The following is a 17,253-nucleotide window of genomic DNA, read 5'->3' as shown; positions in this document are numbered from 1 at the left end:
TTATAGTCCAAAATTGGTGATAGGGATGAACATCCATGACTTGCACTTTGCCAAAGATCAGAACCTCAGTGAATCTGGGAGCAGAGGAAATTATTCAAAATAAATTCAACTGTTTCTCAACTCAAGCCTACCCTCATTTGGCCAAGTATGCCACGATAGCTCCATTTGCTCACGTGTGCTTTTATAAGCCACAATAAGCCAAGTGTGCTTCTTTTTTTTTGCCCCCAAAACGAAACAAAACAAAAAACTCAAAACTGATTGGATGGCAAGCCTGACACATATGTTATCATATCAAAACACTCAAAACTTTCTCCTGCATCTGTAAGTCAAACTTCAACAGCCTTCATGGTGGAAGTTGGCGATAAGCTGAAGTTCAAGTTTTGCCTTGCTTGGAAATTTTTATTTCCTTTTTATCATAAAGTAGGTATTAATTTTTGCATTAAAAATGAGTGAGAGGCAGAGGGTTTCAAAGAATGTCATATTTTTCTATGTGTACATAGAAAAGAATGTGTAATCAATATCTAACATCATAAAAATAAATTCTATCTAAACTATTGTACATATGCTTAGGTACTTTTTTTGGTCACCTCAAAGCTTTCAGAGTCTCAAGGAGCTCTGTGATTCAAAAATCTGAGAAAAACCCCATTCCTCTGATTTAGATATTGACCTCACGTAACAAAATATCATTTCACAACAGTTCAAGAATTACATGGAAGAAAATCAAACCACAACACTTAGAAGAAAATATAAATGTTTAGCAGATTTCAAGCTGAGAAAAAAGCTTTCTGAACAAAAAAGCAAGAGAAAAATAATAAATAAATAAAAATGGCCATTCTCTAGTTCAATTATTTAATTTCACTTATATCTAAGGGGAAAATCCAAACTGTAAACAGAGGAGGTCATTTTCCCCTGGTCACTAGGGGACCAGTCAATCAGCCACTACCCCTTGCTGTAACACCCAACAGAGGTTTAAATCTATTACACTAGACATTGTCACTCCATCAGTAGAAACAATACCTCCAGTATATGTACATTTATATTTGTTTATCAATTGGATATATGTACTAATCTACTAATATATTATATACCTTATAAAATATATACTTAAAAAAAGATGAGATAAAATTAACTACAAATACAAGTTCTAAAGTTTTCTTCCTGCACCCTTGCAGGTGTGTACACCTCCCCATTTTGGGGGCCGCTGTTCGGCATGGCAGTGGCTAAGCAGGAGGGCCCCGCCACCATTTCCAAAGCTGAGTCTGCGTTCTGCTCCCCAGACTGTGTACCTCCTTCCCATCTGCCAGCTCTCGGTACCACAACACACTGTTTTACTGCCTTCCTAGTGCAGATCATTATGGGACGTCATCTACTTATTTATGGGTTTACTTGTTTATTCCTACCCCCCTGCCCCCCGACTCCCCAGCTAGAATATAAGCTCCGTGAGAGCCAGGATGGTGCCTGTCTTGTTCATTCCTAGTTCCTCCACACCTAGAACAGAGCTTGGTATATAGTAGGTGCTCATTAGGTACTTATTGTGTAATAAGGGTATACAGCTGCTCCCCCACTCAAATTCCAGCTGTTCCCCCTGCTTGGTCCTCCATTCTCCTAGCAGGCAACAGGGCAGGTCCCCTGACCCTCTGCAGGAAGCAAACAATACCCTATCCTACTTCTTAGCACAGCTTCCACTTTAAAGACCTCTCATGGAGGGTGAGCCACAGAGGACTATCTTGCTCCTCACAGAAAACACAGGCCCCCAATCTCAAATCCAGAACTTAAAAATATATACATATATAATTACAGTATTTCTAAACGCAGTTCTTCTTCTTTTGCAATCATCTATTTGAAAGCTGAACTATCATATTCATGCAAAAGCGATCCTTCTCAATCAAGTCAAGCTGTTCTTAGAGCTTCTGTCCTGGGAGGGAAAAGAGACAGGTGGGCAGGTACCTGATGGTTTTCCACACATCGAAGCCATCCAGAGGCTTGGTGCCCTCTGTGCTGCCCCCCGCCAGCTTCACCAGGGTCGGCAGCCAGTCGGAAATGTGGATGAGCTCCCGGTTCTTCACGCCCCTCCGTTTCAGCAAGGGGCCGGCCACAAAGCCCACCCCTCGCACGCCTCCTTCCCACAGGCTCCACTTTCTTCCTCGAAGGGGCCAGTTATTGCCCCCTGCCAATGTCTGCCCACCGTTATCTGAAACACAATTAGGTCATAGCATGAGGACAAGGCTAACTATTAGATACATTTAAGAACAGAAGACTTGGATGCATGTTATTATTAAATGGTGCTTAGGAACTAAGAAAGAAGATTCCTCTTTCCCCTCTCCCATAGCAGCTACCCTCCTCCCACCCAACACAACCCTCCATCCCACAGACATAACCAGGGCTCAGCACGGCACATGTCTGACACTAGACCTTTAAATCCTCCATGGAGAGGGCCACTGAAAAACAAGGGAGGCCCCTGAGGGGAACTGCTTGGGATAGAGCCCTGTGCTGAGCAATGACTAGGATTCAAATGCATGCATGCAACTTTGGGTAACACAGGAGAGTGAACCCAGGTAGGTGGAGCCCCTCCCCGTACATGAAAAGACACCTCTGAATAAGTTTCACTTAGGAACCTAAGGCTCCTGATTAGTGGGGATAACGAACCTTTTTATTTTCTTCCTGGAAAATTTTTCTAACATTTAAACTGGTAACAGAATTAACATTTGACTCCCTGGTGATCTGAACTCTTAAGAGTGAAAGTTGCAAGACTTCCCCAGTGGGTTAAATGTCTCCGTACACAGAACAGTTGGATGGAAAAAATAATTGCAAGAAAAATTCCTCCCTTCTTGACAGGATGGCAGGACAAAGCTTCATTGTATACTGTATGCCAGGGAAGAGAAGGTTTCTCTCCCAAGGCAGCCAAGGGAATGGAGGACACTGGGGAAGCCAGAGAAGATACAAAAGTGACTTCAGTATCTTACCAGCTGGGTGGGGCTCAGAGTTAGAAATTAAGTTGGACTGTAGAAAGTAAAAAGTCATATTTCTTACATACTGAGGTTGTAGAATCATATTATCTCCAAAAGTACTCATACACTTAGGTGACTTTAGAGATATGTTTTAAATATCACTTATTTGCATGTGCATTACACTCCGATTAAATGTTTTCTAAAAGCCACTGTTATCCAAATGAACCACAGGAGGGCAGTATGACAGATGTGCTCTATAGAACATTATGTATAAAGAAATCTAACACAGAAATCAAGCTCTATCAAAGCCAAAGGATGCTCATGGAAGGAAAAAGAACCAGTATTTGTTAAGCACCCACTCTGCACCAGGCACCCTTTTAATTTCACATTATCACAGACTCTGGAGTCCAAGAGACCTGGAATTGAAGCATGATGCCAGCCACTCACTAGGTGTGTGACCCAGGGCAATACACTGCCTCAGTTTCTCATCTTTAATGTAGAGATAATAATTCCTACCTCATTCATGTATTATGGTGAGAATTAAGTGACATCATTTATAATAATGGTTTGGGGCTGGGGACCTGGCACAATCTAAGTTCTCAATAAATGGTAGCTAATGTTTATAACAATACAAATAGTCTAGTATTATAACTATTTTGTCATGAGAGACTTGAAAATGCCAAACAACTAATAAGTGGCAAAGCTAGGATTCAAACAATGTCTGTGTGACTCCCAGGCTCCTCCTGCCCCCAGAGTGCCCTGCTCCTGAGGTCCCTGGTATAGAGTGAGTTTTATATCTATATAAAACTTTACTTCTCTATGAAAAACATAAGCACGGTCAATCTCAGCTAAGTTTACACTCTTCCCATGATACAGCAGGAGAGCTATCTCAAGGTGATGACAGTTCCCTTACGAGGAGCCTCTGTTGCTGGTGGGTAAGAAATTCAAGGCTCTACTGTCAAGGAGGCTTCTGATCAAGCCCTTAACACACCAGGTCTTCAGTTCTTCTCTGTGCCTCATGAGGGGGAGAAGGAAGGGTCTTGAGCTACATTAGAGGAAGGTAACAGTTCTTCAACACAGGTGGGTGACAATCAATCTCATCATTTGCTATCAGACAAGAACCTTTTCTTAAACCTCACATCTCTTCTTGACAAAGCAAATGGTCACCCAAGCCAGTTTATTAAATACACATTCTATTTCACACGAGCAGACCTGCACGCTCAAAACAGGGGGCACCATCTTTAGACAAAGGGAATTCCTCACACTCCACTATCAGTCACCAATAACCACTGTATCAAAACTTAAAGAAGGTGCTGTTCATGTGATACAGAAATACACTGGAAAGAAGTGTTTACACTCTACCTGTGAAGTTAAGAATGGCTAAGACAGCACTATCATTTCCCTGTGCTGTCTGGATTGCTATAAATGATACTGGCTCAGGGCTTGTAGAAGATGCCTGTTGTCTCCATTTTTGATAGATAACACTCCTTTGAAATATTAGATAATGTCTCTTTCAGTTCCACCTATTTGTTAGTGCTCAGTACAAAAATGGTGGATGATGAAGATGGTAGAAACAAGAGTGGAGGTGATGGGGAGAAGCGTGGGGTGGGTCTGGAGTCTGATCTTAGGCCTTTGAGGTATGACTCAGGAAGGAAAATACTCTGGGCTGTAACGAGAACTTGGCCACGGCTGCTAGGTGGAAGGTGTTTCCACATCTTATTTGGGAGGTGCCGATGCAGTGCGTGTGACTGTTTTTGCATTAGCTTCTGTGATGTTTTTCCCATTAGCAATGATAAGCGATTCTATCGTCTGTTATCGATGTGGCTTCCTCCATCATTTTTTTGAGAGCACTCCAGGGAGAAAGCACTGTTAATTGACACACCTGCAACTCATCCTCTTGGGCTCCCCAGTCACAAAGCCAACTGCAGAATCCACTGCATGAAGAGGACAATTCAGCTTTGCCAGGGACCTGGCCAGGCGGCACTGGCTGACGGTCTCCACTTACCAGCAAAAATCCACACACTTAGGCCTTTGAGAAATAGGGTGCTGTCCATTGGTTCTAGTGCATTTGCCCAGGTATTTCAAGGAGTTGGACATAAAACTGATCAGAGTAACAGCAAGAATACAATCAGGTCATTTGAAACAAGGTAGAGAAGGGGGCTTCCAATATCGTTCACTTAAGTCTGACATAAAGTTCAAAAAGACAATGGAGACCTAGAGTCTGTCATACAGAGTGAAATAAGTCAAAAAGAGAGAGACAAATACCATATGCTAACACATATATATGGAATTTAAGAAAAAAAATGTCATGAAGAACTTAGGGGTAAAACAGGAATAAAGACACAGACCTACCAGAGAATGGACTTGAGGATATGGGGAGGGGGAAGGGTAAGCTGGGACAAAGTGAGAGAGTGGCATGGACATATATACACTACCAAATGTAAAACGGATAGCTAGTGGGAAGCAGCCACATAGCACAGGGAGATCAGCTCGGTGCTTTGTGACTGCCTGGAGGGTTGGGATAGGGAGGGTGGCAGGGAGGGAGACTCAAGAGGGAAGAGATATGGGAACATATGTATATGTATAACTGATTCATTTTGTTGTAAAGCACAAGCTAGCACACCATTGTAAAGCAATTATACTCCAATAAAGATGTTAAAAAAAAAACAAAAACAAAAAAAGACAATGAAACCACCACCATTTCAAACACGTTTCTTTTCATTTTCTCTCCTAATTTTCCTCTGGGCAAAAGTTAATTTTTGTTCTTGTTAAGAATTAATTTTCAAGAGAAAATGTTCAGGTTGCATTTCCTGGCTGACTTATGAAAAAACTTCCAAATCAAAATAAGATGACTCGCCTTTCTGTCTGGCGGCAGCCATCAAGTGAGCCGAGATGCGCGCTTACAAGTACCTCCAGGAGCTATGGAGGAGGAGGAAGCAGTCGGATGCGATGCACTTTTGCTCAGGGTGCGCTGCCAGCAGTACCGCCAGCTCTCGGCGCTGCTCCGGGCACCCCGCCGCACCCGGCCCAACAAGGCGCGCAGGCTGGGCTACAAGGCCAAGCAAGGTTATGCCATATGTCGGATTCGTGTGCGCCGCGGTGGCCAAAAATGCCCAGTTTCTAAGGGTATCACCTACAGCACGCCTGTCCACCATGGTGTCAACCAGCTCGTTTGCTCGAAGTCTTCAGTCTGTTGCCGAGGAGCGAGCTGGACGCCACTGTGGAGCCCTGAGGGTCCTGAATTCTTACTGTGTTGGTGGAGATTCTACGTACTAATTTTTTGAGGTTATCCTCATTGATCCATTCCATAAAGCTATCAGAAGACACCCTGACACCCAGTGGATCACCAAACCAGTCCACAAGCACAGGGAGATGTGGGGGCTGACGTCTGCAGGCAGGAAGAGCCGCGGCCTTGGCAAGGGCCACAAGTTCCATGACACGATCGGGGGGTTCTCGCTGCGCAGCCTGGAGAAGGAGCAATACTCTCCAGCTCCACCACTACCGCTAATATAAGTAATGTTTGTAAAATTCTTACCTAATTAAAAGTTTAGGACATCCATGTCTGCTTGAAAGTGTTTTTTAATGTCTGTTAAACAGATTGTTGTGTGCAGATTGTTCATTGAATGCATTGTCAAATTCTGAAAGTTAAAGTTCAATAATATTTGAAGACTTTAAGTGATGGTGTATCCTGTTTCTAATAAGGGAAATGCCTTTGTTTTTGCTTTATTAGGGAGTTGATATGTCCGTGTTTAAAATGCTGTTTGGGGGATTCCCTGGTGGTGCAGTGGTTAAGAATCCACCTGCCAATGCAGGGGACATGGGTTCGAGCCCTGGTCCAGGAAGATCCCATATGCCACGGAGCAACTAAGCCTGTGCACCACAACTACTGAGCCTGCGCTCTAGGCCTGCAAGCCACAACTACTGAGCCCGCATGCCACAACTACTGAGCCTGCATGCCTAGAGCCGGTGCTCTGTAACAAGAGAAGCCACTGCAATGAGAAGCCCACGCACTGCAATGAGGAGTAGCCCGCGCTCACTGAAACTAGAGAAAGCCCGTGTGCAGCAATGAGGACCCAATGCAGCCAAAAAGATAAAATAAATAAATTAAAAAAAAATGCCATTTGGTACAATAGGTGTAAAATTCTGTAAAAGAGGAGTGCAGAAAGGAGCCATGTAGATTTGTTGGTGCATGTGATGAAATCTACAGCTTTATTCACTGGGGTGATGCAATGCTCTGCTGGTTTACTCTAAAGTGGCTGTTTCATGGAGTTTGGCAAGGACAAACTTTAAATTGGGTTTTCCTTGGACATGTGAAGGATGTTGTGATCCTTTATCATGATCATATGCAGAAAAATAATGAAAGTTGACTAGGGCCCACATTTTTAGACTTAATCTACTATTCCACTTATGTAACTGCTGCTTCCAAAAGGCGAAAAGTAAAGGAATGCCACCATTTTTTAAGAGAATTGAAAAAACCTGTTGCAAGATGTTTCTCTTACAAATTGAAACAAATCCTGGTTAACCTAAATTAAATTGCCTTGGCCTCCATGGTACCACTGAAGTTCACATAAAAGGTGGGAGTTCCTGATTCAATCCTATGACTCTGGGATCTGTAGAATACTTAACTTCATGCAAAATAGTCATGGTATTTACACTACTGTATATCGAAACTGATGGAAATTGAACACTAGGTAAATGAGAAGGGAGTTTTTAACCCTAAGGTTTGTAAGCTAGTGATGCTACGATTGGGAAATTGGTGTTCATCAGGTACCTTTCAAGTGTGGGAGGATAGAAAAGGCTTGGATCAAATTTTTAAATGTTTTATCTGTAGTATTCGTTTGTGACCATTATGAACTCTAAGCCATCTTAGGGGGGAAAATAGGGTTGGTTTTATTCAAAAGTAACATTGCTAAGTCCAATCAGTGTTATCTTGGGTCAAGCCACTTTATCCATTCCCATAAGGCTACTGAGGAGAGTCATGTAGTTGGTGTCAATACGAGTTCAATTGGTTTCCGAAAAAAAAAAAAGAAAAAAAATAAGATGACTCCAACTAGTAAAGGAAGCTATGAAACATTTTTTGGGGGGGAATCATTTTTCAGCAATGTTTTTGGCAGGGGGAAAACCTAATTATAAAATCTTTGCCGTATAGAAAATAAATGTCAAAATAAAACAAATGTCATCTACAGATGGTAAATCTCACTTTATTATTCATTATTGAACAAAAATAGCTGTCAAAACGTCATGAAAAACACTGGTTAGCCAAAGACCCGAGCAAACACATTAAGTATATGACAGTGAAGCCTCATTTGCATCCAGCTGATAAAAATTAAGATGGAACCACGACAACAGCACTAGGTTTTAGGACTACTCCCCAAACAGGGTCATGTTGTGGCTTGGCTTTAGAAGGCTGCCCTGAACCATCAGTGTATATCTCCACCTTGCTGCCCCCATGGATCCTTCAACCCTGGCTTATCCAAGACAGCTCCTCACTCTGACATGGGGATCCAAGGAAGGCTCCAGCAGCCTTGCACCAGGGCCTGGACATCCCTCTGAACAGGCCACCCACGGGAGTGTGACAGATGAGCAGACAACAGGATTTCAGAGACCAAGAAGACTCTTTGTCCGATAAAGGACCTGTTACTACTCATGGTTGATTCTTTTAGACTAAATTTTTACTTAAAGCAAATTGGAGAGTTAATGTATGTCTTAGTAGTCATCTAAAGGATTAGGTAAATTCAATCTTCTCCTAATGAAAGGTTCTAGAGAACATATCTACCGAGACATTCAATTTACAATCTGATGTTCTTCTCTTTCCCTCTTGCTCTACATTCAACACATTCACTTCTGCCAAGTTGATCATGAAAATGGATTTCCAATCCACCTCCCCATTCTCCAGCCCCGTTGCCTTGGGTCCAGCACGGGTCTCACCCGGACTCCTGGGGTAACATACAGAATGTTTCACGTTGCTATCAGAGGCATCTTTGTGAAGCCCAAACCAAACAGGCCACAAGCGTGTTTAAAGACCTCTAACTGCTTCCCAATCAGGAAAAAGTTCAAACTTCAGTCCAACACATGGAATCCTTCATATGTGGCTCCAAACTACTTCTGGGGCATCAGCTCCTGCCCTTCCCCACAAAGCATGCACTGTGCTTCAGTCACAGAGAACTTACTTCTTGTTGTTAGAATACAACATGCTGACGTTGCCTGGGTACAGGTTGGCTCCTTTGCCTAAAATGCCCTCCCCATCTTTCCTGCTTGACTTAATAATGTCACACTGCTGTTTTTAATTTACTCCCCCCAGACAACCTGTCTCTTCACTGTCCTCCTGCACTTTATACTTTTCTATCACACTTATCTCTGTATGGTGTTAATCAGTTATTCGTGATTTGTCTTCCCTGAGAACTCTGGCTCTCCAGGACAAGAACAATGTCTCATTCTTCTTTGCATTCCCCAAGATCTAGCAGAGACCTGCCAAAGAGGAAGCCTCGAGATTTGAGGGTGGAGAGGGGGGAACAAATAAGTGAATGGAGAAAAGGCCACCAAAAATGGAGACTGAAGACACTAAAAATTAACTCTGATTACTGCAGAGGGTTTTCTGAGCTTTCCTCCAGCCACCCCATGACCTTAACTTTTAGGAAGCTGTTCTGCACACAGATGCTGCTTATTTTACAGGATATTGGCAAGAGGCACTCCTGGAACCCCATGAGGATTTAAACAAATCCAACCCACAAATACCAGAATTGTTTGTCCAATCTGGATCAGTTACCCAAAGTCAAAGGGGTTGTTGGAGAGCATTTGAGGAAGCACGGTCCTGGATGGGAAGAGAGTCCTCACTCACCCCTGTAACAAATCTTTCTGGATTTCATGGCCCATGGACCACTCTAGCTTTGGGGAAATGGCAGAAAATAAGACAGACAAGGTCCTTTCACATGCAGTGAGTAGAAAAAGAGGTAGGATCTCTCTACTCGTGGTAACTGGTGACTAGGCCTCTCAGAGAAGCTGTAACCAGAATGACGGGGTAGAGCCAACCAACATCAGAGAGAGGAGAACCCAGGCACGCGGTGCAGGAGGCTCAAGGGCCTGATTCAATTACACATTAGATGGCGGGTGTTCTGTGTCAAGCTTCTTTCTTTTTTTTTTTTTTTTGCGGTACGCGGGCCTCTCACTGTTGTGGCCTCTCCCGTTGTGGAGCACAGGCTCCGGACGTGCAGGCTCAGCGGCCATGGCTCACGGGCCCAGCCGCTCCGCGGCATGTGGGATCTTCCCAGACCGGGGCACGAACCCGTGTCCCCTGCATCGGCAGGCGGACTCTCAACCACTGCGCCACCAGGGAAGCCCCTGTGATAAGCTTCTTAATTAAATACTAAATTAACGGTACTCTTAAGAACCACTCTGAACTTAAGGAAAACTTGAGCTGAACGATGACTAGATATAAACAAAAAGCTGTCTGTTTTATGACTAATATATTTTTTCCTATCATTACTACAGTCACATTTGTAATTTTATTGACGTGTACTCAAGGGATAGGGATTAAGTGCTGTGAGTTTGGGCAAATCACTCTCTCTCTGAGCCTAAGTTTTCCCCATTTGAAAAATGAGGATAATAACAATACCCATCTTAACACAGAGCCTGGCACAGAAGTATTGCTTAATAAATACTAGCAATTTTCATCGCTGATAACTACCACCAGCAGCAGCATCAAAGTATGCAGAGCAGAGCAGGCTCCTAGCTGGGTATTTACTAAATAGATGCTAGATTTAGGTTTTATAACTATACTCCAAAGTGCCATGCTTTTTGTAAGAAGGTATTTCAAGTATAGACCCTTCCAAGGAGCATTCTCTTCTCTGTATGTAATTTCTTGAGCATCATAAAAACACGATGAATTGTTGAGGGGTTTTGTTACGATTCCTTTCTGTTTCCATGAATTTAAATAAAGCATATCAATGATCAAAGAAAGAGGTACAATGGCCATAGCCTGTCATTCAAATTAAATTTCAGAAACGGAATCTTTATTCAGATATTCATCTGAATATTTGTAGGGGTTTTAAATGGTTTGCAGCATTCAGGGCAGATCAACGCTCTGACCTCCCCAACTCCCAGTCAGACACAATCAGACTTTACATCTTGATTAAAAGAACCAGCAAGGGGAGTGTTCCTGCCGAGCTAGCATTAAGGGAGATTCTGGTGGAATGGGATTGGCAGGCAGATGCCAAATAAATGATGCAGCCACCGAAAGAGCTAAAGATAAAGAAAGATGGATGCAGGGGAAGGGCAAAATCCGGAAGGAATGGGGGTCAAAGAGAAAAAAAAAATTACACAGGGTTGTAGTAAAAGATTTCCTCATTTTAACGGGACTCATGTCATCGTTTATAATGATGAGATATCAATGGGATTTTATCTTCTCCTTTAAAACTTATTAAGGATGAAAAGTCTCAAAAGGTCTGTTGAAAGATTGAAAACATTTGGTCTCGAAAAGTGAAAATGGAACTGGGAACTGGAAAACAGTGTCCTCATTTATTACGTATTGGTAGGCAAATCACTGAACTTTTTTCTGAAGTTTAAATCATAGGTACTCACAGATTTTGGAGATCCTTAAATGAAAGTTGTAAGCACAAAATGTTATGAGTCACTCTCACTTAGATGGCAAGGGTAATGCTAGCTTTGATCTCCACATTCTGGATCCCCTAACAAGTAGCACAGAAGCCCTTTGTTTGGAATATTTAGGGTCAAGAAAAGTACCAAATGTTTATTCAGTCCTTTCTTACAACTAAAGCTCTCCTTGCTTTTCCTGAAGTTCGATCTTGAAAGAATGCATTTTTTTTTAAAGCTAATAAAGTTATGAATTTCAGGGCAAACTAAAATGCTTTGGCACCTTTACGGAGTATCATAGTTTACTCACAAATTACTTGGCTCCCCTTCCAGACTTGAAACCCCTTTAAGGTGGCAGATAATTTTTTACTAGACAGCTATTTATCTGTCACTAATGCCGATCAAGAAGTGATAGATGTAAAAAGTATCACAGAAGTGCTTTAGAGTCTGGCAAGTTCAAAGACAGCAGGAGAGAAGTGAAAATATCATCAAGAGGTAGAAACAAGTAAGATTGTGGTTGCAAAATAGTAAGCGGACTACTTGTATGGTGAGAAAGATGGGAATTGAGGTCAATGATTTTTTCGGAGAGAATGATACTAGAGAAAGCTCACATATTCTGTTTGGGCAAGCATCAACTACTTCAGTTTGTCTTTATGTTTCCAAATCTACAACACAAGTTAAATGTTCTGAATTTACCCTTGAAGCAGAAACAACATTTTACTGGATCTCTACTTCATAAGTAGTAAGATTTGCTTTTAGGTTACTTGGAAAAAATCAATAAACCAAACTGAGTGGACAGGCTGTTTTGTTTCCCCAAAGCTCTTCTCTGAAGTTTGTTAACTGCTAAAGGATCTCACTAGTATGTGACTGTCTAATTATGGCAGGAGAGACCAAGAAAAAGGTCATGAGAACACTGATTAGCACAATCTTCTTTGAAGAAAAACAGAAGAGTAAATCCTAAGAGATCTCATCATAAGGAAAAAGATATTTTCTTCTTTTTCTTTTATTTTGTACCTATACAAGATGATGGATGCTCACTAAACTTAATTGTGATAATCATTTCATGATGTATGTAATTCAAATCATTATGCCATACACCTTATACAATGCTGTGTGTCAATTATATCTCAATAAAGCTGGAAGAAGAAAAAAAAAGAACAGAAGAGCGAAACATTTAATGGCAGAAACAAACCAAAAAAATTCAACATACCTAAATACTAAGAAGTTTGTTAAAAGAATTTCAAATATTGAATGCATACTTAATAAAGGTATAGGAACAAGATTCCCTTTAGATCTGCAGATAACACCTGTTCCAAAGGCAGAGTGAAACAAACTCTGAGTTCTCAGACTCCTGGCCCTCCTGACCACGTGAGGTGGGCAGTACCCCTCTGACCAGGATGAAGGGGTCAGTGAGAGGGAGGAGAAGTCCAGGTGACCCTGGCCATCCCAAGGGCAGGGGAAGAGTGTGCTAGCTGTTGGGAGTGAAGGCAGCTGGAGGAGAAGAGAATGTGTGGCAGGAAGCCTGGGTCCCTTTTGCCCAATGAGAGGCAAGTAGGTAAGTGGAGGCACTTTAGCGAGACCAAAGGACGCTGAGAGAGAGAGAGGTCCGGTACGTGGGAAACGCAACGTCTCCTGATCAGCCATGAGCTGGGGTTAAGAAACAAGGCCAAACAACCAAACGAATCAAAATAAATGCCCTGAGTGACCACAAAAGGCAACACCAAGTCCCTGCAATCAGATCCTAACTCAGGGCCCATTTGGTTTCAGACACAATTCTAATAATATGTATGATGGCTGGCTTCCTAATTTCATAGCAGATTGGGTAGGTGCAGACTGCTGGAGTTGGTCTCCTAAGAATGAGGGAAGGAGCAGAAAAGATATGCATTTTATAAGAAAAAAATATAAATTTTAGTTTTAAAACTAAATAAAGAATTTCCCTGTTTTTCTAGTGTTAAGTGATCCACACTGATGTATATTAAGGACACCACTGTATGAAGCATAACACAATAACGAAAAAATTAAAATGATAACCTTACATCATTAAGACGGTAAGAGGCTCGGGGTATAGTTAAGGACAGCTTAGACCTACAAAAAGGTTTATAGCCCATATTCATGTCTCTGAGCCCACCTAGATCACTATAATGTGACCACCTCCACCTGTCATTTTCAGGTCACAACTGCAGGCACACAGAAACTTTTACTATCATGGCATAGAGTTAAGCCTATACACGGAAAAGAGAGAAAATGATTCCAGGTCAGAGTTGGGACCCCAGAAGGACTGAGCTCAGCTGCAGGCTATGATTCCATAGCCAAAGACACTACACAAAAAGAAAACTACAATGAACAGAGGTGCAAAAATCCTCAATAAAATTTCAGTAAATCAAATCCAGCTATGTATAAAAATGATAATACGTGATTGTGTTAGTTTTCTATGGCTGCCATAACAAATTACTACAAATTTAGCCACTTAACACAAGTTCATCATCTTATAGTTTTAAGTCTGAAGGCAAGTCTCATTGGGCTAAATCACAGTGTTGGGAGGGCTGCATTCCCTTTCAGAGGCAAGAGAGGAGGATCTCTTTTTAGCCAGTTTCTAGAAGCTGCTAGAATTCCTTCGCTCAACACTCTCTTCCTCCATCCTCAAAGTCAGCAATGGCAGTTGAGTCTTCTCACTTGGTATTACTTTGACCTCCTCTTTGTCCCTCTCTTCCACTTTTTCTAAATTAATTAATTAATTAATTAACTTTTGGCTGTGTTGGGTCTTCGTTTCTGTGCGAGGGCTTTCTCTAGTTGCGGCGAGCGGGGGCCACTCCTCATCACGGTGAGCGGGCCTCTCACTATCACGGCCTCTCTTGTTGCGGAGCACAGGCTCCAGACGCGCAGGCTCAGTAGTTGTGGCTCACGGGCCCAGCTGCTCCGCGGCATGTGGGATCTTCCCAGACCAGAGCTCGAACCCGTGTCCCCTACATTGGCAGGCAGATTCTCAACCACTGTGCCACCAGGGAAGCCCCCTCTCTTCCACTTTTAAAGACTTGTGATTCCATTTGGCCCAGTCAGATAATATTCCCATCTTAAGGTCACCTGATTGGCAACCTTAATTCAATCTTCAACCTTAGTTCCCCTTTGCCATATAACATAAGATATTCAGAGGTTCAGGTCTTTAGGACGTGAACATCTTTGGGGGAAGCGAAGGGAACATTGCCCTGCCTACCACAATCATGATGAGCAAACGAGGCTTATCCTAGGATTGCAAGTAATTTTCATATAAAAGAATGATGCTGGGAGAATTACACTACCCAACTTCCAAGACCTCCTATAAAGCTCCAGTACTCCAGACAGCTTGGTACTAGAATAGGGAGCCTAATAAAAGAACCACCCGTTAGTGATTATTTGATATTTAGCAAAGGTGCCAAATAAGTCAGCCGAGGAAAAAGTCTTTGCAACAAGTGATTCTAGAGTAACTGAATATCTACGGGAGGGGGAAGAAAGAACCTTGACCAATCCCTACTTCACAACTTACAGAAAAATTAATTGAAGATGGCTCATATTTCAACTCAATAGTAAAAAAAAAATTAACATATGAGCAAAGGACTTGAACAGATATTTCTCCAAAGAAGATATACAATGGGCAAGAAGCACATGAAAAAAAATGTCCAAGGGGATGCAAATCAAAACCACAAGAGATACCACTTCACACTTACTAGGACGGCTATAATAAAAAAGCCTATGACAAGTGATGGTGAGGATATGGAGAAACTGGAACCCTCATACACTGCTGGTGGGAATGTAACATGGCACAGCTGCTTTGGAAATAGCAGTCCCTCAAGAAGTTAAACATAAAGGTACCACACAACCCAGAAATCCCACTCCTAGGTGTGTATTCAAGAGAAATGAAAACATATATCCACATGAAAGCTTGTGCATGAATGTTCATAGCAGCATTATTCATAACAGCCCCCAAAAGTGGAAACACTCAATGCCGTTAATTATGAATGGATAAGATGTGATATATTTTCAGCAATATACAGGGAAAAAAAGGACCACAATAAAAAGAATGAAGTACTGACACATTCTACAATATTGGTGAACCCTGAAAACATTATGCTAATGAAAGAAGCCAGATAAAAAGGCCATATACTGTATTTTTCCCTTTACATGAAATGTCCAGAATAGGCAAATCTATAGAGACAGAAAGTAGATTAGTGGCTTCCAAGGCCTGGGAGGAAGGGGAAAATGCTAATGGATACAGGATTTTTTTGTGGGGGTGATAAAAAAAATTAGATAATGATGACGATTGTACAACTCTGTGAATATACTAAAAACCACTGAATTGTACACTTTCAAAGGATGAATTTGGTGGTGATGTGAATTATATCTTAACAAAACAAAGCTGTATGAGAAGAAAAAGATGGACCAAAGACCTAAATGTAAATGCTAAAACCATAAATCTTTTATAGAAAAGCGTAAGAGAATATCTTTGTGACGTGGAGGTAGGCAAATGTTCTTAAAATCAACAGGTTTGGTAATACATTTATGTATTAAAATTGATAAGACCCATAATGGTGTAAGATGAAACAGAGTGATAATGTAACTTCAAAGGCAGAATAAGCAGTGGAGTAAAGTGCAGCTCTGGTCAGCCGGTGGGATCTCACTGCAATTAAGCATCCATTCTACATTTTTTGCCCTTTGGATGAGAGGTGGGTTAAGGAAGAAACCCTACATTCAGGAAAACTCTTCCTGTTGTCACTAAAATGTATACGATCTGCTTCACGGAAACAGTCCAAGCCTGCCCACTCCATGTATATTTCAGAGCACAGGCAAGGTTATACCTCAGTACAACAGATGTGAGTCTTTTAGACAGTGCATTCTCAACACCACCCTAATTATCAAAACCCAGAGCTTCCAGGACATGGCAGATTCTTTGTTCTTGTTTTCACCAATCCATCAAATTGACTTGGCTTCTTTTAAAAATGGTAGATCTTTTCTGGAATCAATGTGTCTCTCTTTCTCTTACATACCCCTACTTTTTATACCTCAGTTTTTCATCAGGGCCTTTTGTGGTAAGCTGACCCTACAAAACATCTGCCTGGCATGTGAGACACAAAATTTTCCTTTGGAAAGCTTTTGTATGTACCCAAAGAGACTGCTTCATTGTTTATTCCATTTTTGGCTTCCTGCAAGTTTAAATGTGGAATCAAGTGGAAAATGACTTCAAAATAGATAAGAGATTACATGAATCTTTCCATTCTTCATGAGTCATATGAAGATATATTAACCCTATCAGATATGAAATACTGTGCTAGTGATTTATTTTTTATTTTCTGATTTGTGTACGGTAAAATTCACTTGTTTTGGTGTGTAGTTCTATGAATTTTGACAAATGAAGTCATATATCTAGCACCACAATTGAATGTGAAAATTAATAAAGGGAAGACTCACTAAAATGGAGTTGAAGGCCAGAAGGGGAAGTTCTCACACAGTACCACTCAACGTCAATTTCAGGGAAGAACTGTCAATTACAGACCCCAACAGAAGAATCACCAACAGGAAAGAATCATCACATACCGGACCTCAACAGGAAAAGACATACATTGTATCTCTTATAAGAAATCGACCACCTCAGCGACTCAGCCAATGAAAAACCACATTCACCTCGAACTCTCACTTTTCTCCAATGGACTTTGATTCAAAACAACCCTTCCCAACTTCTTCCTTT

At 41.7% G+C, this 17,253-nt stretch overlaps 1 protein-coding gene and 1 pseudogene across 1 annotated transcript in view; one reads left to right on the top strand and one right to left on the bottom strand.

The window, feature by feature from the left end:
• ARSB (arylsulfatase B) overlaps window positions 1-17,253 on the bottom strand; it is a 180,136-nt gene that overhangs the window by 97,830 nt on the left and 65,053 nt on the right. Inside the window, exon 5 of the mRNA XM_060009255.1 lies at window positions 1,948-2,191. Within this exon, the coding sequence (XP_059865238.1) occupies window positions 1,948-2,191 (244 nt within the window). The remainder of the gene's footprint in view (window positions 1-1,947; window positions 2,192-17,253) is intronic.
• LOC132422180 (large ribosomal subunit protein eL15-like) lies at window positions 5,841-6,461 on the top strand (annotated as a pseudogene).

The sequence above is a fragment of the Delphinus delphis genome, chromosome 3 (genome assembly GCF_949987515.2).
Source record: "Delphinus delphis chromosome 3, mDelDel1.2, whole genome shotgun sequence".
NCBI lineage: Eukaryota > Metazoa > Chordata > Mammalia > Artiodactyla > Delphinidae > Delphinus > Delphinus delphis.
The sequence above is the reverse complement of the archived record's forward strand: the minus strand, read 5'-3'. Positions and strand labels throughout refer to the sequence as shown.